A 22953-nucleotide genomic window follows, 5' to 3' on the forward strand; every position below is an offset into this window, starting at 1 on the left:
CTATTTTGTAAAGAGCTTTACAGGTGGTAAATACACATGCTGGAATAGGATGCTGTGCCGAATACAGTGCATACAACACTGACCAAGCAGATATGAGTTGCAATTAAAGTCTGGAATTATACCAGATGAATGTAAAGTTAGATCTGTTAGTCAATAGTAATAATCTATACGGCATCGTCAGCTTGTCAGACTAACATTAGCATGACTGAGAATGTGAGAATTGCCAAAAAATTAAAATTTTAACCTGTTAGTGGCACTGAATTAAAAGTCAGGACATCACCAACATAATTATGATTATAATAACCCACCTACCATTCCTTACATGTGACTAAAACCCATTTTATCCATGCTACTGTAGATAAAAGACGTTTTTCTTTTCTCTTTGGATTTCATTGTACAGAACATTTTCCAGTTTAAAGCACATGGAAGTAAGCTCCACAAACATGAAGAGAATTGAAACAAAACATGAACAGCAGGCAGATTGAGATTACAACAATTAGGTGAGTACAAGGAGTGAAAGTCACTTTAAAAAACATGACAAGAAAGGTCAGCCATAACTCAAAACTAGCCTTTCAAATCGGGTTATGGCAGGCAGCACAGAGCTCTTTTCCCCTTCTCAGTGAATGAAAAGGATTTAATAGCTGTGTTGATGCAGGACATTGGTATAGACAAGGCAGGTAGTTAACATTCTGCACGGGCTCCCTTTCAAGGAGTTAAAAAGACACTGGGATAGGGTTCTGTAAAGTCATGTCTTCCTCAAAGATCACTCTAGACTAACTTCAAGCAGTATAGGAATGTGAACTTTATCCAAATAGTGGAGCGTATGTATGCTGTAATAATAATAGAACCACTGTGCTTTTTCCTTCCCTGGATCTGAAAAGAAAGAAGCCAAAATTCTGGCCAGGAAATATATTTTCCTTAACTGCTGAGTAGTTATCTGTCTCTCTCTTTCTCTACAGTAAAAGCCTAGGTACATAAATAACACAGTTTCATGGTGCAGTGTATTGTTACTGTGCTAAGGCAACAAGATAAATATTTGACCTTGACCTGAAATGAAGGTGGTCTCAGTTTGGACTTTGAAAAGACACAGGCAGCCTTCATTACGAAAATATGGAGGCTATTAAATAGAAGATTTGACCACACATCTATCAGCCCCTGTGGTGTGTGTTTCTGTATGTGTGGGTGTATACTGTATGTCCATGCCAATGTCTGACCAACAAATTTATGCACACAAGCCAGCTCCTTCTGTTCACACACACTGAGTGACCAGACCTTAGTGACCATTTATGTAAATGTGGGTGAACAAAATAATAGAATATGTGCCCGGGCAGCATATTCCTGCAGTGTAGCCTAACTCACAGTTTACTCCAAACAGTGTCAACATTATGAGTCAACATGAACTTCTTGTTATGCTAATGGAGGATATGTGTCACAGTGGATATGTGGCATGCATGATTGGACAAATACAAGTCCAAAATGTGAGTTATTCTTGTTTGCTGAGATGCTTGAAACAGCAATTAGCTGGTGACTCCAGAGACTTCCCAAAGTTGGCGGTGTCAGACACTAAAACAAACACAGCAATAAAACTTTGGCTGCATGTGTTTTTAAAACTGTGTCATTATTCTATTGTCAACACAACAACAACAAGTCCTTCACCCACTCAGGTCATCATAATAATTATAAAACATATATGCTTTAAACATGGCTGTAACCTTATGTTTATATTTAAAACCCTAATGCTTTGTTCAACTTTTCATATCATTGACTGCAATATCATCACACCCAACTCCAAAAGAAAGAAGGAACATAAAAAAAATGAAAGGATGTGCGAACCCTAACTTCACAGAAGTGAGATAAAACGAAAGCTACCAGATGAGTGTATCATGCAACATCACTGGAAGAGAGTCTGTCTGCATGTACAAACGTGCTGTACTCAGTGTTATATGTCAAAGTGTTTTGATTTTCTTTAACTGATGCAATATTTGCAATTTGTAATGTTATACTAACACCAAGCCGGAGCCTCTAATTATTTTGATTTAGAAGGAAAAAAGGAAGGATGTACTCGTACAATGCACACTCCAAGAAACAATTTGAATATAGCTATTATATGCCTACAAATGGATGCTGCATTGCATTATTGAGGATGATATTAAACAGCACGGCAGACAGGATATTGTATATGACCTCACATTCTATGGTGTACATATTGGAGCTGGAGCAAAAGGAAAGATTACATTGCTCTCTGTTACATTGCCCCAGCAGGGTGCTTGAATGATGGAACACCACAATTTAATCTCAGAACAAAAATAGAGAATGGCATGAAAAAAAAACCCAAACAGAAACCTGTGAGACATGATTTTATACACCTTCTCTCTTTCCCTTCTTTCTCCCTACATTTTGTCCTCATTATCATCCTCTCATCACTTAGTGAGCTGTGCCCCTAGCACGCCTCAGCACCACGTCTGGCCAGATTTATTAAATCTCTTTCCCCCATCTTTGGCTTCCAACACATCTCACTTCCTAATCTCTTCGACCTATATGTGTTATGTTGCAAAGAGGGGAGCCATAGGAAGAACCTGATGAATGATTGACCCGGACTAACAGATCTTACCATGGCAATATTACCTTATTTAATATGGATGTTGGGCTAACAGCACTTGGTTATGCAGAAGAACTGTGCGGAAAAGAAACATTTTTAGTATTGAAAGAGGAAAAATGAGGTGGCCATATGTGCATTTATTTCAGCCTAAGTGAGCGCCTTTTTTCCTTCTTTTACATACACATGTAACGTGGGGGCTGTGTGTGTTAACATTACCATATACTGTGTGTGAAGCAGTCCTGTATGCGCATGTGTGTATGTGTGCGTGGTTATCCTAACTTGTGTGCATGCTAGTTTAGGGTTAGGGGTAGGAGTTGTCCACGTGTGGTAAATGCATTTTATTCAATGATTTTAACACACACACATAGAGGAAAACACACACACTTGCTTCCAACAGTGAACTCAATGTGTAAACTTCAGATAAAACAGTTCCCACAAGCATACACTCAATGCCATGGCCTTAGTATCCATTAAGAGCTTTACTACACATGTTTCCTTTATTCACTGCTACACTGATAAAACCCTGCGAAAAAAAATGTATATATACAATAATTATCCTCTTTATTTTATTTCATTTCTGTTTTTTCCCACCTCGACTATTCCTGTGGTTTATATTGAGCGGCTAATGAGTACACAGTGAAAAATGGCGACATATGTGTGAATGTGCGACCGTCACAAGGGAGGGAAGAAGAATCGCTCTGCAGAGTAGTGTAATTAGCAAGTCTGCTTTAAATTTGGCACACACGCCAACATATACACGCAAAAGTTGTAATTTAAATACTGCGTTTTTGTGTCATGCCGTTTACAACATGGAGATCACTAATTAAGAATTCGCTTGAGACTCCCCAACCAAATACACACAAGATACTGTTTAAACTTAAGAGGACAGAAGCTCAGCCAGAAACACTACACGCCTAACCACAACCTCGAACCAGAACTGTTAACCTTAAAATGGTGCACCATGTGGGGACTAGCACTTTATCTCCATAATGACTGTGTGAAAAGATTAATGTCGTCATGACATGATGAATACAAGCACACACAAACCCATATACAGGATACAGCCACACGCACATACATTTTCTTTTTCTCTTCAGTATAACTGGATCTGATAGTTGATCTTTAGGCTTTTAGTCAGGCTCTGATAAAATCGGTCACAGGGGATACAGTGTGGGGAGAGTTGGCTGTCTGTGGATAAGTGTGAGAATGGGGACAGGGCGATAGTGAGGGCTCTGGGGTGGTAAAATGGTGTTATCATGATAGCAGGCTAAACTGTTACTGGTGGGACAGTAAAGAGAGGGTTTATCCAATGGGAATGGAAGAATAAGCCATGAAGCCAGGCAGCTGATGCACTGGTCTGAGATTATGTAGCCTCGCCATGATGAATCTCTGATACACACACACACACATGTGCACGCAGACACAAACACACAATAACACAAGCATACAAAAATTCATATCAAAATCAAATCTCGAACCGTGGTGTAGAACTGGGTCATAGAGTGCCTCTCTTACTGAGAGTATAAAGTTTTTGCGATAACAAGGAGAGCAAAGGGGAACTACAGTGTGAGAGACTGAGAGGGCTAGAGAGCACAAAGCTTTCAGCAGGGCTGAAACAGCAAAATGAAAACTGGAGAGCATACTGCTAATTTGACGAACGCATGCTTAAACTGGATGCACCTGTGCACACTTCTGTATACACTATACGCATGTATTTATACATTTTCACATGATCCTTTGTCCCATTTAGACAACAGTATTTTCTTCTGCTGTGGGGTGGCTCACCTCCCTTTTTGGAGATAATAATCTTTCCTCCCGTGTGTATACATAACATGCATTATTGAGAGACCTCTGCAGTGCTGACATCCTTCCAGCTCCTGTAGCACACTGGTTTTGTTGCTCGTCCCGGGTCCCCATTTAAACCATGCTAGATTTAGAATGTGCGTGCCTGCAAAGAAAGCAAACGCTACACCGGAGGGAGACAGGCTCAAGTTAATGTCTACAACGCTTTTAAAGAGGGAGGATGAAAACTGATATAAATCTATACAAAAGAATTCATGAGTTGGGTTTGAAATAAAAGGCAACAAAATGTGGAATTACTTTGTCTGGATAAACAAAAGATAAAGAGCAAACTATTTAAATCACTCCTTGTGTTCCTATTAATACAAACCTAAAGAACATAATCAGATTATGTGCTGTATGCATCGATGTTTACAACCAGCACACAGACATGATAGCACAAACCAACACTTTTTTCTTAGTATGACGATGTGATGCATCACTCAGCCAAGATATGGGAGCATTTCTAAGGTACAGTAGTTCCTTCATCCTGTGTGAGTAATGGCCACAAGGGAATCAGGCAAGGAGTCCAAGTCCATATAACACACAACCAGAGAGAGATTTACTACAAGCTATGTGCATCTACCAGGATAAAAGCAGCATGGAGGTCACCGTTCACAGCCCCACATTGTGACAGCATGTTTAGCGTGGAAGGTTAACTGTGATTGGACATGTATGGAGTATGTATTTCATTATTAAAACAATACAGAACTGCGGTGAAGCTGTGCTAGTTTTTAAATTATGCTGGGGTTAAATGATGGTATGTAATGTGAAAAGGGGTTGCTTGTAGTGGCAACCTCCAGATAATCTTCTCAGCGCTTCAGAGCGCCTTAGCGTCTTTCAGCTCATTGTTTTGTTTTTTCCAACATCAAGTTTAGTCTAATTTTTCTCTCTAGGAAATGCAGGCAGCTGTTTTTAGCAAAAAGAGTTCCATAAATCCACTAAAAAAACTACTTCAGCAGACATACTACAGCAGACAGACAAGGTTAGCAACTATCGGGTGAACAAACTGGAGCACTGAGCAGCTGAAGAGACAGGTATTATCCTTAGGCGTTGGTGGACACAGAAACAAAATAAGAGTATCAGAGTGTTTCATCAGATGAACCATAAATGCTAATGTTCCCTGCAACGTCTTGATGCATAAATAGGCAACTGTTTGCTAACTGTATATGGTGATAGGTAAATATTGTGTCCCAAAAACAGTTTGTACATATTTTACTGCTACACAAACACATACACAGGAACATACTGTGTGTTATAAAACATTAGACATGATGCCACTCTGATGTTACAGCAATTACAGGAAACATGCTGCTCTGATGTAAGAGCATCTTTTATCTATCTATCAAAACTCTTTAAGCTTATACAGTACATGGAGGTTACACATGGACTCATGAAGGCGTGCAAACACACCTGCATACAGATGTTAATATTCTAGATATCAGGCCAGCTGTCTGAAACCTGACCTCGGATGACGCAGTAACCTTTTTTGTTAACTAATTTCCTTCTAGATTACTTCGGTATTCATCTTCTGTTCTGACATTTAATCTCACTCAGTGCACAGATACTTTCACACAAGTCATGACATACTCCTTCTCTTTGGCTTTCAATTTTGATTAAATTTGTTCCCATCTTTACTAACAAATCCAAAAAGACTGCTGCCTTTAAATAAGACATTAAACATGTAGTTTTTGTCAGGCAAAGTCTAGCTAACTTTACAGTACGTGCTGATCAAACGAATCATCAAGAATTCTCTTTAAAATCAGATGGCTGCTCTTAGATTAATAAAGGTCCAGACTTCAAAGAAATAACTCAATTTTACAACCAGCTGTTGTGTCTGTGTTTTATAGCATACGCACTGCTTCTGTATGTATGCGGCTGAGTGTAAGCACATAAGAGTGTGCTTTTTCGGTCGTGTGCGAGCTGCAGGAAGGTAAGGTTTTCTCATCATCACTTCAATGGCTCCTGGTCTCTACAAAAAGAGACAGATATGCACAAGGGCTGACTCCATGTATCCAGCATTCCCACTCATTCAACACGACACTGTCAGGAACCTTCGAAAAAAGTAACCTAAATCAAACCGGCCGTGCCTTACAGGAAACAAAAACAATCCGTGACAAACATCCTAACCAGCCACACATGAAAGAGAGTGTGAGACCCGAGAGAGATGCTGAAATGCAAAGAGAATTCATGGGAATAAGAGATGAGCTTTGAGGTGGACAACCCTGTAGCAGTGTGAACTTTACCGAAGGGCCAAAGTAAAAGCAAAAGTCACATGCACGCTGGTCAAATACCAATTTCCTCTCTACATATGCTCAGCACCAATGTAAATCTAAAGCTTATGAAGAGAAGTCGGCCAAAATCATATTGGTTTTGAGATTCACTGAAGGGAATCAATCCATGCCTCATGGAGATAAAGTAGTCCCACTTTCCCTCCGCCGAGGGAAGTCAACTCAAATTAACTGACTTTCTGCAACAACTAACCGAGTGGGGATTAGAGCATTATATTAAAATGAAGCATCTGTTCCTGAACTGGCGGAATGAATTGCGCTCCTGTCCATGTCTGTGCTGCAGCATGCGAGCTGCTTGGCCAGCAGAACTAATTTGAACTGTGAATCATAGGCTCATCCACAGGTCAAACAGCCCACAATGAATCATGTACTCTCATGAAAAGATGCTCATCTTTGAAATGTTTTCTCACTGGATGAACCAACAAACAAACAGCATATCAAATCAAGACAATTTCCTCTGTGTGAGCGTGAGTTAACATATGGATCACTGACTGTGCAGTGTAACACATTCAAGCTCCAACACCAACACCAGCAACAGCTCTTTGGGTCATTATAGCTTTGCTTGTGAGGATTTTAAATACGGGACCTGTCATTATCGAGCACAGGTTCCTCTCTGTAATTCCTTAAACTGTCATGCCTGGATAATCTTTAGTCGTTAAACAGCATCAGATCATTGTACTACAGAGTAATATTAAGTGGTTTTTTTTTTCTAGACTTCAAAACCTACTGCGTTTATAACACTGAGTGGCTTTCCTAATTTCCTGTAATGATTTTTAATAGAGCAAGAGCTCGCACCCTTTTTGGATTATGACCCTTCAAAATGAAGGACGAAAGTAAGGAACGCTTACTTGCATCTGCTCGTCTCTGGTTGCCTGAAGAAGTATAATTAAATACAGAGATTAGAGCAAAGTCTGAAAAAATCAATATGATTTATGTGGCAGAAATATGTTTTTTTCTGCTTTCCCACCCTGTTAATCATACTGCGACCCTTCGGTTTTATCTTCAGACCCCTTTTAGGAGTCCTGATCCCCATGTTATGAATCACTGCCCTGAAGACTGTTGCTGAACATGTAGCATTTAATATGTGTAGGTGCAGAGAGAGCTACAGTAATAGTGATGAGCATAGTAACAGCAACCTCTGAATACTGAAGCAAACTGTTGACATTTTAGAGAGACGATTTTTTTCCTCCTGTTATTAAAAGCCTTGTGGCAGCGCTCTAAATATCACGGGAGAACTTCATGTTATCTTCGGGTATTAAAAAAAACACACTTCCAAACAACAAAAGTAACCAGAAACACAACAGTGCAGTGTGACTGCAGGGGAGGGAGAAGACAGGACCGACACCTGCAGGGAAGTGTGCATGCACACACACAAATGTGCAAACACACACAGAGGAAGAGAAGGCGGGGGGCTCTATAATCTCTATTTTCACTGCAGCCCATATAGTCAATTGTGCACGATACAATTATACCCAGTGACCTGGCACACCTACAGGAAATGAAAAGCATAACAAAAGACAGCAGAAAAAAGAAGAAAATAAAGAGGATTGCCAAAGGGGCATATTTTCAGAAACAACTATGAGTATGAAGGAAAAGGGAAATTCAGTTTGATAATATAAACAGAAGAGACAGAGACACTTTCATCTTAACCGTTTACAGTTGGAGGAAAAGCATCCTGACCACTGGATCGCACGCAGTACTTTTATTAAGGCATTGTGCACACTTTGATTTCATTCTGACATGAGTACGAAGTTTGGAACCAAAGTAAGACGAGATACTCACGTTGGTACACACCACACACTGTCATGCTCACATGCAGCACTTTGCACTAGCTTTCACAACATTCACAGCTTAGTGTGAAACCTTGTCCCTGGTCACTATGGTAACCCATCTGACCTTAACCTTCCTCTCAATAGGCTCTGCAATACGGTTCCTCAAGAACACAGGTGTGATTACTCTACCTTGGACAAAACTTATTCTTATTCTTCAGGCTACAAGTAAATAAGAAAACTCACAATCACAATCGAGACTAGATTTTTTTTTTGTCTTTTATTTACCTAACCTACATTCACACAGCAATGTAGGTTAGTTTTTCCAGACCAGTCCAAGAATTCAATTTATATTGTGTTGATTCGTTACTACTTACAACCAATATGTTGTAGTATTTAGATATATGTCCTTTCCTCCCTAGAGTTACAAGTGTAATTTCCTCAAGTTTGGATAAAGGTGGTATATACATTATCTGCTTATATTTATTTGAGATAACTTTTTAAATGCAAGTATTTAAAGAAATGTTTTTTTTGGAATTTGATATCTCAGACACATTTGATTAAGTCCCCCTCTTTCGTAAAAGGCAGATATAGCAGCTTAAGGTGGAGTCTAGCTTTTTATTCTACCTATCATGGAGATCAAATTGGACCATCGATTCAGTGCTTCAGTTACATCATCCACCAAGGGGTCATAGTTTGTTGGGATTATTTCATTGAGTTCAGGAGTGATTTTTACACCTAAAACCTTCAGTAGTTGTCATAAATGGGGTATTTATTAATGGACTATGTCTTTCCTCCTTATTTAGAAACATTATTACTGATTTAGAATTATTAATTTTATATCATTACATTTGTTAGATTAGGAATACTGTTTTTTAAATTTGTCAGGAAAACTATTATATCATCCGCAAATCCACCGCCCCAACGGTTATGCCTGATAAACTTGTTTGTGCTCTTACAGCCATGGCTAGTGGTTCAATTGCTAATGTGAATAATAGTGGAGACAATGGACAACCTTGCCGAGTGGATCTGTAGATCAGTCGAGACTAGATGATGAAATATGTTAACTCATAAGGCTGTGTTGTTGAGTAACCCCTATTGGGAAATGCTTTATGAATCAGCATGAAATGCAATGGTCACAGCTGGATTGGTGATAGCTTAACACCAAAAAAAGAGCAGTGTTTCACTTCCTTCTTTGGTAGACAGCTTCAGGCCTGTTTCACCTCTGACCACACTCAACATGAATGATGGGTTGGTGGTCAGAAGTGTGATTTGCTGCCCTTGTAACCACATCCACCAGTGTCATGGGGTCCTGGAGTACACCTGTACATACATCACTGCAGGAAAAAGTTAAACCACTGGAGGTCAGCAAAACAAGCTTTTCAAGGGGTTTTAAATTACTTTTCAAACTCAGTGACATATCGGTTAGATTGGGGTGGTTGGTGGTGTGCTCCCAATGCAGCGGCAGCAGCCCACAACTAGGGGAAATATTTAGCATCATGAGTAGGAATTACTGTAGATGAGTGAAGGGAAAACACCAAGTCCTTGTTGTAAACTGGTTAAATTGAATTAAATAAGTCAAATATATGAATGTTCTGCGTGGGTGCGTAGTTGCTGATCACCTGATCTGAATCGCACTAATGACTTGACAAACTCGCCTAAAGCTACGTTATTAGCAAGTCATAGCGAAATACACACAAAGGATGAAACAATTATGAAACAAAACACTCGTTAGCACTTCACAACTGGTTGAAACACTTGCATGAACTGCACTTGTCAACCTTTTGACAGTCGATCCTTCCACCAAAAAAAAAAACAACAACAAAAGGACAAACCACTCTACTGCTTTGTGTAAAATAACTAAACCTACCAGCAAAATGCAATTTCATGCTCTTCAAGCCTTGGAAGCCATTTATTTATAGACCTGTATTTCTTTGCAATCACGTCAAGCGCCTCATAAGATGGACACACCATTAATCATGTTCAGGAGCTCATCTTATCTGTTGTTTGTCACCAATCCTCCAAACGGCAAACAACCAGTCTTGCAAAATTACTGATTATATCCTCATAGTTGTGTTTTTTAGAAAGGTAATGCTCTAAGCCATACATCAAGATACTTATTTTTTTGTTGCCTGGATGATTTTATCAACAATCTATCATACTTTAGCTCGAATAACTAAAAGCATCCATGCTCTTTACTTTGTACAGCATTCTTGCACGCAGACTAAACATTTAAAAATATGTTTTTGTCTGATTTATTACTCTGTGATGGTCAGTCTTTGGCTCAGTGTGTTTTCCAAAATATATTAAAATGCCCTTGAAAAATAAAATGTTTTTGGCCCACCTTTCAAACAAACAAGACAAAGGCATTCCTTTTTATTCCATTCATTTTACCACACAAGACACCTATTCCCATACCCACTTACCAGAAAGAAAAAACAGATCAGAGTACTGTATTCCCACACACTAACACAACATCTCTGAAACAAACAACCTTGGCAGCTACTGTAACATTCCTGAAGCTTCTGTTGCAACATCTATGGGAAGGTTTCTTTTTCCAAAATATCTCAGTTTCATGTTTAAGTTGGTCTGTCAGTTGTTGTGCAAAGAGGTATAGTCTTTGGCCTTGGAAGTCAGAATTTTACTTAGCCTGGAGGAACACAGAGAGCAATGAACAGAGCATGACAGAAACATGCACTTACCTGAGACTCAAGGTCAGGCGTTCATCTTTAGCCCTCAGCAGATCCCCTACTGAAAATGTGGCACAACCCAGGAAGCTGCTCTGTGGAACCAGAAAAAGGAGAAGAAATGGTTAAAACTGGGTAAAGTATTTCAACAGTAACTAAACGGTAAAAAAAATCTAACAATACAAAAAGGACTTCTGGACAATTCTTGTTTTATTTTGATCGTATTGTAGAAGTGTTACAAACAGGTACGCATCAGACGGTGTGTCAGATATCACTTTGAGCCCTGTGATCTAAAAAAGCAAAAAAAAAGTCTGATCTTGTTGACACAAGACACGGGGACGTACAATCGACTCTCCTTTAGTGTTTCTCTTTCACCCTCTGTCTCCCCTTTCTCACTGCTACGACAACATGTGTTTGCTGCAGGCATGATGTGAACAGGGGGTGTCAGCACACGAGAACTGGGTCATGGAGAGTGAGGTAGGGGACGAGCCCATCAATAACGAAGAGAGATGATCCACATTCGTACAAAACACACACACACACACACACACACATACACACATGCACTTGCACATTCTCTCACGGGCAGGCCGAGATGCAGGCACATCTACACACGCACACACATACACACACACATACAGAAAAGTCCTGCACCTGCAAACAACACCATCGACATGCTAGCTTGTGCTGCAGGAGGGGGAAGGCTAAGACCGTGCCAAGGACACAGGCTGATCTGAACAAAGCTAAAACACAGTAGGTAATTAACAAGAGGTACAAAAGGTGATTCCACATATTTCATCATACCAGGGGAAAAAAACATCTTAATTAAAGTATTTGCAGCTTGTTCACACTTCTGAGATACTGAGATGCTACAGTGTAATTTCTAGCTCTTTCATACCAAACATAAGTGTTTTTTTTTAAGCTTTTAAATTAGTGCGAGTGTTGGCTTTTCAGACTCTGAGTTGACGATATGAAACAAGACAATTTGTGACTTGCCCCAGTCCGATACTTTAGATAGCTGTCAAAGACTGTCTCTTGCCTCTAAAGATGAAAAGAGGATTGAGTCAGTTTTTGTAATGAATGCAAATGAGCTTGAGGTATTTTCAGCAGTTTCCACGCACTGAATAGAGTTGTACTTTCCGTCCAGAGAACAGAGTGCAAACAAACTCAGCCTGTGAGAGTGTGATACCCCAGATCAGTATCAGGTATCAGTCATGACTAGAGCTGTGAGTAAGAATTTGAGACCGTTTTCTGCAGACCATTTTCTCAATTAATCGATCCAAAGTTTTGTCTGAAAATAAAAAAAAACTTTGGATGAAAGACAACATTTTAAAATTCATACAGACCAGCAAATTCAACCCAAAGATATTCTGCTTACTATGAAATATGACAAGAAACAGTAAAATATTCAAGAAACTGAAACCGGAGAATGGTTGGTCGATTCGCACAATGCCTGAGGTGATTAATTGTTCATCAAAAAAGCTGCCAATTGATTTTCTGTCAATCAACTAATCAATGAAATACTGTAAAAATCATCACAAATGACATGTAACAGTATCATAAAGCTTGGGGGTCATAGGGCAACTGTGGTAAAAGAGGGAATGACTGATGAGAGGTAGCACTATGAAACACAGTCATCAGGCAGTCAACATGACTCACTGATTTTTAGATTTATGAGTCGAGTTTCTGGCTGAAAATATGACCGCATAGCTGCTCGGAGTTAGTTCTGCTAGCATGCTGTTTTTCTTTTCTTTTATTGTTTGGCTATCTGGCTACATTTTACCTCTAATCTTGGTTCCTCCCTCTTCTTACCACTGCACTGCTCTTTCTCTCCCTTTTTTTTTTTTTTTTTGGTCTTTCTCTGCAGTCTCCTGTATCAGATTAAAAAAAAAGGGCATCCTGTCTACTGACCTTTTCTCTCAATCATTTCCTCCTCCAGCATTTTCCTGCTACCCCATACGAATCCCCAAATGCTTATGGCAAAACACAGCCCAAAACACATTCTCCTGCCCCGGCCCACTCACAAGTAGGCAAACAGAGACACACACTCATGCGTGTGCACACAAAAGAAAAAGAGGAAGAGACCAAAACACAAGGTCAGTCAACAGTGCAATGAAGAAAAAAAGCATTAAGAAAAAGCTTTAAGATGTAGATCAAATTTACCAAATATCCACAAGCATCATTTTCACTTACAAGTTTTCTGCAGCATAGTGCCATGTCCTTATGAATTAAGCAGTCAGGACCCCCAGTAGACATCACTTTATATGCACAACGTCATATTCTTCAGCACTGACGTATATCATAGCCAATCCTAGTTTGCCCTGATAACCCAGAGCACAAGACGCAGAAGGCCATTACACACCACGAAGGAACATTATATCCCTATGTAGCCATTACTCGCAAGCCGGCACAGAACGTCTGGTAAATGGTCTTAGAAATCCATTCCTTAGCATCTTTTTATGGCCCCTCACGATGAAGGCTTTAAAAGTAATGAAGCTCTGGAGACAGTCTTCTTACGCAAGATCAAAGTGGCTGCACCATAGAAAATGAGAGAAAGATGGGGGCACGAGGAGGAGTGGAGTGAGAAAAGAAGACAAATGATGCTCTTCCAGGATCATGGAGGATTGATTATGATGGTCTCGCTCCGTTCCCTTCTTACATGCTCTCTCTTTTTTTCTGTCTATCCTTTTCGCCTGCTCTTCGCCTGTTCCCTTGACTGGCCCTGTTGGCCATGCCGGTTTTGAGCTACAAGAGAAACTTTTGATCTATGATCTCCTACACGAGTTTTCAGAAAAAAAAAAAAGAAGTGACAGTTGCCTTGCCAGCGAGACATTTTACACGAGCGCAGAGATAAATACACATTCATAAACCGAACACAAAAGTGCTCTTGAAAACACACACACACACTTGCACAAAAGATCAATCATGGACAAAAAAATGAAAGACACTTGTGTAGCAGCACGCAAAAATGACAAAGTGTACATTTGCAGCCAAGCAATCCCAAGCAGTTGTCTGTGAACCTTTGAAGGCCACAGTGTCTGCCCATCACTTGGCAGAGGTAAACGGTCCAACTCAAGCTGTAGATCTATTGATTTTCTCCACGCCCTGAGTGACAGAGTGACACACACACACATAGACACACTAACTCTCTCTCAATCATTCCCTCTTCTCCCGATCTGTCTCTCACCTCACACACACAGACACACACACATTCAGACTGCAGAGAATACCTGGAGGAGAGGACATTCATTCACATTCTACACCAACAAACGGTATTTTATAAAAATGGCAGCGGTGACAGTTTTGGCACTCTGTGAGTAATACGCATATGGCAAACATTTATCAATACGAACATATTTTAAGCCATGGAGGTCAGCAGTGTCTACATGAATACACAGCTCCTTCACTACAAACAGAGCTCTACAAATTGGCCTAATTAAGTCATTACAGATGTCATGACACGCCATTTACGCCAACATGCAAATGTGTGCACTCGAGCACAAAATATGGACACAGTAAGTTAAAAATTGACACACGGAGTGAGATCACACACACAGCACACATACAGCCACACACACACAAGGAAGTCCACTTACAGTTATGTTGCAAACAGTCCTTACAGCAGCAAACGAGTGAGCCAAGAAAACAGTGAGAGAAGAGCTATGGAAATGAGAGAGAGACCGACAGAAAGAACAGAGAGGACTGAAATAAAGAAGAAAGAGATAGAGAGAGAGAGAGAGAGAGAGAGAGAGAGAGAGAGAGGGGAAGAGATGTTATGTCTTCTTTCTTCCTCTTAATAAGGGTCCAGGATGGTCTTCCTACATATCTTCCTCCAGTCCTCAGTTAGAGTAACTCCATGTATACGGTATATTCGCGCTTTAGAGAGCAGCAGGCACACTGGCTGATACAAACATTGTAAACATGCAAACACATGAAACACATGCACACATATACAGACACACACACACACACACACTGCAGCCTCCGCTGTGACTGAGAACCGGCTAGAGTGAGCTACTGACGCTACCGCTGTTGCTGCTGTGGCTGGCTTGACAGTAAGCGAGACCAGCGAGGAGGTGGAGGAGGAGGAGGAGGAGGAGGAGCGGTGGGGGAGGAGGGGGGAGGAGGAGGGAGCCACAAGAGGGGAGGGAGTCGACAAATACAGGCAGCCGAGGTGGAGAGAGGGAAGAAGGAAGAGGAGGGTGGAACAACACAAAAGAGGAAGAGACAGAAAGGAAGGAAGACAAACAATTAATGTGTTGAGAACCAAGATAGCAACACAGAAAAGGGCGAGAGACATAGAAGAATACGAACAAAGAGAGAGAGAGAGAGAGAGAGAGAGGAAGCGGAGAGGAAGACAGAAAGAGACTGAGACAGAGTTGTGTGTCACATCTCACTTGCAGCCTGTGACTCAGATGGCCAACAGGAAAAGAAACACTTGTTATGGCTACTTAAATTAACATGAGTTCCAACCGCACACTGCAAGGTGTATGTGAAGAAGTGTGTGTTAGCATACAACATGAGTAAACACTTCAGAACACACACACACTTGAGGATCGCACGATAGGCTTGTTGAAACGCTCTTTATACATTTTAACCAACTCAGATATTTACCGACACATGGAGCAGCCACAGAGAGCGAGAGAGGAAAAACACATCAGTCCATGTTGAGACTTTCAAACAATGGCCAACAAACCCACACAGCAACACCAGTGACACCGAGCTTCGGTTTTAACTATCTGGGCTTGAACCTTGGATTAAGCAGGGTTTAACTTACCCATGCTGACACAGGGGGGATGACTAATTCTGGCAGAACAAAGGACACTCTCCACACCGGCCCTTATCACCCGGAGCAGGTACACAAGCAAACACAATGAGACACAAACACAACCACTTAAGCACACATGGACGCGCACACCCACCCAGACGTCTAACATTTGTAAAGCACACGCAGCCTGTAATGTACAAGCAGCACCGAGCACTGGAGGTCATGGTGATGAGTCGTCAGCCTTTCTAAATATGAGAGGTGGGGTGTGGAATTAGGGAGCGTGGGTGGCAACACTGGATCAAAAGTGTTCTTGCTGCCTTCATTACCATGAGGATCGATGACCTGGGTGCCAAGTAAGCCAAGGAGTCAGTGCATGAACTCATACCTGCCAAACATTAGCCAAGATGCTCCTGAGCCTGCTAACAAACTGCTCTCTCTGACTATGCAACAGTATTTATGTGCATCTCTGCTGCCAAATCCATTTGTACGTTTTTTTTTTGTCAGGGAATATTGATGTGTTCTGTGGCCCTTTTTTGTGTGCACTCCCACTCTTAAAAATCTGTGTACAATAGCATTTTGTACACAGATAGAACAGGAATGTATGTCGAACAACAACATGCATGAAAAAATCCTAAGATCAAAGCTTGTTCAACACTAAAAACGGGCATTTCTTTTTTTTTAATGCCCTACTTTGAAGTTCAAAATGTTTGACATATTTCAGAGCATTCAAACTGTGAGTTCCTGAAAAGCATACTGAGACAGGCAGGGATTGGTCTTACATCCACAGCTACCTACCACAGTGAAAATATGTGAGGCTCCTGGCTGCAAGAGGAAAAGCTTAAGTACTTCTTAATTCCTTCTTTTTAGCATTCTTTAACCAGCACTCACAGCTGGATGAACGCTATCGCCACTGCACATGCACGCACACATTATTCATGGACCTTGTATGCATCTCTAGGCGGTGGATGTGTTAACCCATGTAAAGATCATTGAATAAATGCCACTGGCAGCTGACGGTTTTCATACAGACAGCAACAAGGGATCTCAGACGACCAGTCACCTCCAAACTTAGACAGGCACAGAAAAAAAAATAGACGGTTGTGTTTTCCCCGGGTGAGCTGATGTTCTCATTTTTAGCTGCCTACCCTCGACATTGTCCTCTCATTCTTCCCTGACTTCTTTCGTGGCTCTCTACCTTGACCTCATTCCCCTGCTTCTGATCTGTTGAAGAAAAAAAAAGTCTGCAGGCAGACAGAGATGTAGCCAGACCTGAGCTCACCCCCTCTTGCCCTTCGCCATCTATTTCTTTATTGCATTACCAACAGCTTACATGAAAGGGACAGCCAAACAGCACTGATGCTGTATCTCTTTATAGTGCAAAAAATTCTACTGTATTCGCTCATATGAAAGACGGTATCTTCTTTTGGGAATTAGGTTTTAAAAAGTAGACGTGGAATTATTAAATTGTTGCATTATGTGTTGTTTGTACCCTTAATATTGCTAGGCTAACAATCAAGTCTATTTATAGTGAGGCTTTCAGAGTTAGTCAGCCCTGCAAGTTTTCAGGAAGTCTTTCTTTGTTTCAAGAGAAAAGGTTTCAAGAAAGAGAATTACCTTCTCTTTGGACCAATAGTATCTCTGGGAAACTTTCCCAAATTGACTAGAAAGTGTTTCATATCTCTTCCAAACTGGTATTGGAAACAATCGGGGTTGTCTCAAACTCGGGCCAATATGGCAGGTTCTGCTTCTGAGTTTCGATGCAGTGGTCTGTTGGATATAATCAGTTCCTAAGAGACTTTTAATTGTTATAGGCTGACCTGTGTAGTAAAAGCATAGCGGGCTCCAGCTGCTGTGCACATCTTGTTAGGCTGGTCCTAAGGCGATGTGTGTGCACACCAAAGCAGAAGCAGGCTTATCTGAGTTTGATGTGTCCTTAGATACAAAATACTTTGATGTGCTCTTCTGGTGTTTTTTTTTTTGCCATTACATGCCTTATTAATCGTTTGTACTATTTTTGTCTGCTTTATGAATAACTTTTGAAACGTATCAAAGGCAGCAAACGCGTTGACTGTAAAACAAAAGGCATGACTCGTCATGCGAACATGAAACTAAAACAGGAGAGGAGAATGCCCTCTGGGTCTAGTTTTGATGAAAAAATAAGTATAATAAAAGAAAACTAAACTTTAATCTTTCTCAACTCCAGTAAGATTAGTGTGTGTAAAATCCTGGAAGTGGGCTCTTAATTGGCATAGCTTTCCATGACTTAACTTCTGTGCTCAGATAATTCAGTGATAATTCTTATCTCACTTGGAGTCCGACAAGTGTGAATTACCATGAGAACACATGGAGGCTTTAAGAAAAATCTATATCTACACTAAATTGAAGAAGTGGGCTATGATACGACAGATACATTACTGTGCATTATGATCAAAAACCGAGTCAATATTTCAATATCTGATTCATGTTCAAATTAAAGCTACAGTGGTACGGTTTTGTCAATACTTAATGCATTTGCTCGTTTAATTAGTCAGCTGTTTGAAGCATACAGCTCGCTGTGCACAAACTCAATCATAATCCCAGCCCATTATACAATCTTTGTTAGTGTTGCACTGAATATAAAGTCTTCATGTTTTTGGGGGGCTGGAGATTTTCCACTGAATGAATTTACCAGTCTCTCTAGTGTGCTATTTTTACTATTGTATATCTGCAGTGTGCCACAAAAAGATGTTTTCTGGGACTGTGAAATTTGCTTTTCAATCAGATAATGTCACAATCCATGTGTGCTACCACAGACAATTCAACAAAAGTGACACATACATCCAAACACAGGAGGAGGTAAAAGAAAGTATAGATGCAGCTTTCTGTCAGTACTGCTAGTGGCTGTCATTGGTAGTTGAACATGTTTGGTATACCGAAAATACATGTCCTGTAATGTAAAATCTCCTGCCTCTCAAAAACATTTAAAGAGACACACTTGCAGTGCCAAGAGGATATTTTTTGCACCTGAATTGATGAGCACAAAAGGAGGCTGGACTTTTTCAGCCTGAAAGGTAAATACTCACTCAAAGCTGACTGCTGAGACACTGGGGAATCTCCTTTTATGATTCCTTCTCCTGCAGTTACTGTAAGTACAGAGATCTATAGAGCAGAGTATGATAAACGTTGAAGAGTTATCATTCCTCTTTCTCACAAAGCAGTTTGAGCTTCCAGAGTATCTGTGATTCTCGTTCGCAGAGGGAAGATACAGGCAAAGTGTTCATACCTGCTCTCAGATACATTCTTCAGCTTGTCAATACTTGCCTCCCAAACAAGAAGCCCTTCCCTTCTACTCTGTAGTTCTTCACATCTCCCTCCCTCTACCCCTGCTCTTGCTTACTTAATCACGTTGTGTCCTTTTGGCGTCAGGCCAACTATCGGGCAGCCCAGGTTTTCTGACAGAAGCCTCCAAGTACTAGACCAGGCAGCAAGAATGATAAGGACGTGCATGAGTAACATTAAATAGAAAATCAGATTCCCATGTCCATGTCTATCTATCTCACACACAGAGCTGCAGGTTGGAGAAAAAGGAGCTCTAGTTGTGGCACATGTAGCCTGCCCTTGGTACCCCCAATTCTCCCCCGCACACACACACACACACACACTCTCTCTCTTCTTTGGTCCATAAACTTTAATGGCTAACCCCACTGCAGACTAGGTGATAAAAATCAAGGCTCCCTCACTCACAGTCTGTAAACATGACTTGGTAGCAGGTCCAAAGCCCCATTCGCATCTCCTCTACTGACTTGAGTACTGTATTTAAATTACAGCACGGCAAACTTGAGGCCGTTTTGATAGAGCTGAATTTTAACAGACCCTTTTTCCTCTCTGTCAGCAGATGAAGCCGATCCATATGATCATATACTTTGCAATAGGCAACTGTTTATTATCGGTTATTTACTGCAAGCTGCTATCAGTTCGACCTGACGGAGGCTGTGGTTAGCAGCTTCCCCTGCTTTGACTCTGTGGTTAAAGCTGAGGCCCACAAATGCAGCCGACGGAAACAAGTTGCATGCAGAGCGGAGAGAGGACGCTTTATCTCTTTATCACCTATAAAGCACGTTGCTGTGTTTAACATCCTGTTTGTCACATCATCTGTGTTATCTCGGATGGCATTAGTATGAAGCCTTTGGTGTAGAGCATCAGAGAAACATTTCTCAGACAATAGCTGTATGAAGCCTGTAATTTTCTGCACAGGAGAGTTACAACGTAGGGTTCTGTGTAGTAATTTCCTTACATACCCGTGGATAAATAACAGCATGTGCAGGTTGCAATTCCCTGTCCTTATGTAACAGCAAGAAGCTGCAAGCTTGCCCCAAGGCGTACAAGGCTACAGGCGATGCTCGCTCTCTCTACATAGCTTTCTTTTCTTTCCCTTACACGCACACAAACACAAGTGCATGCACAGTAATACTACTATTATATGCTAGCTCATGCCTGAAGTGCTTGATAGCTCTCTTCTTCAGAAAGCAGGGCTATAGGGGCTGTGAAAGTAAACAGCTCGGATCAAACCAACTCTCAGCTCCCTTTGAAGAGTGCGAGACAATTACGGAGATCAATGGTGCAGCCCAGAGGTGGTTAACAGCCTAGACAGGCAGACAGACAGGGATTGATGCCCCGTAATATCAAGAGACTCTACTCCTCAATGACTTCACTGTACATTCAAGTCCGAGGCACGCTGCATCCTCGCTCAACATACATGTCGAACACAATGAGCTCTGCCCGGGGGATACATACTCTGCACCTAGGAGCGTTCATCGCTCAGTGCATGAGATTCAACCACAAGCGTGTTGTTTCGCAGCTATACATTTCAATTTGGTATAGCTGTGAGATTGGGGTCAAAGTTCTGTGTGGGCGGACAGTTCTTCCTGCAATATTTCTCCAACGCACTATCCTCACTACAGACAGAACTTTTATTAGAAAATAATGAGTCGTATGCACTCTCTGTGACTGTGTGCATGTTTGTGGGTGTGTGTGTGTGTGTTAGGTGTTTAAATTTATGTCAAATGTTGTGTTACCTCTAGCCATGTTTGACATCATTTATGCAGTGATAAAAAAAGACAAAAAAAAATCCCCAGTATGAGGTGTCAATGTGTGTCACTCATGGTGCAAGAGGTGAGCTGCAAACTGTGGCTTAAAAGCTCTGGCAGCACACTGATTCTTACTGTGTGGGAGTTTCACAGCAACTTCTCTTACCCCCTTTCCTGCATGATAACATAAAGCTGAGTCCATACAGAGGTTGCACACCACCTTGACTTACTAAACAACAACATGCAGGGAAGAGTGGGAGAAGTGCTACAGCCGCTAGCTATTTTTGTTCCTCCGCACTCCACAGACATATTAGTTGCATAAATGACATATTTGCCAGTTGATGTGGAACAACACCAACAACAGAGCCTTTTGAACATAAATATACTGCTCATGTGTATGTAGAATTTGTCCTTGGTGGCTATGAGATAGCGGATGAATATATTCAGAAACTGCACGCTTTTCTTTTTTTGGTGTACACTCGTGAATAGCATATAAAATTCTTCAAAAAAGAGATTAGATCAAAACAAATATATTTGTATTTCCTAGGGAGGGAGAAAAAAAATGGCTTTAAAAAAATATTTAAAGGCTTCCCACCCTCTTTGGGTTTGCAGACAGAAAACAATGTTGACTGATTTCTGATTATCATATAATTCCATCTGCACTAACAGAGCGGAATAACAAGGCAGGGAGAAGAACGTCTCTGCCCCATGCTCATTTACTCTTCAGTCCTCCTGAGTGATGAGGAGGAGAAAAGCAATGTGTCATTATCTTCATCAACAAACTTAGAAGGCAGACTGCTGCGCAAGTGTTGATGTACTTCAACGTTGGCACACAGAGATGATAAGACCGATAGGAAAAGTTATGAATTACTGTCATAAAATTCTGTATTGCATTTACTGTATCTCACTTGACCAACTGTATGGTTTTAATTGCACCCACCCTGCACACTGAACTGTGCACTGCCACCCACAGACACACACACACACACACACACACGATAATGAATGCCGCTTGCCCACAGGCTCGCACATGCAGACACACAAAAAAATTCTAACATATTGTACAAGACCCTGGCCTGGCTGGCAAGCTCATCAGTGGCTCAGTTAGCCATGGAAAATAGCTGTCTTTACACACACACACACACACACACACACAAACACACACAGCCAACAAGCATCAGCACTTTCCACCAGTGCCTCTCAAAGGAAACCATTACACTGCAGAAACCCGCGGGAAGCCAGGCAGACAGGGGATTTTCTCAAGCACCTCCCCCGCCCTCTCTCTTACTCGCTAAAAAAAAAAAAAAAAAAAAAAAAAAACTAACTCGCACTAAGCTACTTTTGCTAGAGAGAAAAAAGATTACAGTCAGCCAAGCGTCTTATTCACCTGTGACCCAGTAATTCATTTGGCTGATAATCTGCTATTGCAGGTGACACGAACAATCACTGATATGATGGGTAGAGAAGTGAGGGAGGGTAAGGAGAAGCATGGGTTGGGGCTGATTGGTGGAGGAGATATTTGATTAAATTCTCAAATGAATAATACATTATGAAATTGATCCAGACAAATCCCACCTTGAGGAGATTGGAGTAGGATTATACAGGGAAAGGGTTTGGGAGAGGTCACGACAAAGAGGAGGTTTTCCTGGAAAGGTGCACTCCAGCATCAAGTGGTTACTTGGTGCTTCATGTGGCAATTTGCCGTGCTCCATTTATATGCATGTCAGGTGCATGGTGATAGAAGGTACAGCGAGTTACGCGCACAGTAATAGATTATGTGAGATTTAGGCCGAATAGTACATTGCACTTCTTTCTTTTTTTAATAATCAATTGTATCCTGATGAATAGGTGCCTTTAAGGGATGTCTGCTTTATCCTACTGAATGTAAATGTAAAGTTATATGAATATAATCTATAGAAATGTAGTTTGCACCC

The 22953-nt window shown here is 41.0% G+C and overlaps 1 protein-coding gene across 9 annotated transcripts in view; it reads right to left on the bottom strand.

The window, feature by feature from the left end:
* inpp4b (inositol polyphosphate-4-phosphatase type II B) overlaps positions 1 to 22953 on the bottom strand; it is a 217891-nt gene that overhangs the window by 68396 nt on the left and 126542 nt on the right. For 8 of the 9 annotated variants that reach the window (XR_003462985.1, XM_019256050.2, XM_027282883.1 and 5 more), the window contains one exon: positions 11201 to 11280. Coding sequence is in view for 7 of the 9 variants with exons in the window: in XM_019256050.2 (XP_019111595.1) it covers positions 11201 to 11280 (80 nt within the window). In the remaining 2 variants the exon portion in view is untranslated. Of the gene's footprint in view, positions 1 to 11200; positions 11281 to 14781; positions 15248 to 22953 lie in introns of those variants that run through there. The other variant, XM_027282885.1, reaches the window with a different exon arrangement.

This window comes from Larimichthys crocea, chromosome X (genome assembly GCF_000972845.2).
Source record: "Larimichthys crocea isolate SSNF chromosome X, L_crocea_2.0, whole genome shotgun sequence".
NCBI lineage: Eukaryota > Metazoa > Chordata > Actinopteri > Sciaenidae > Larimichthys > Larimichthys crocea.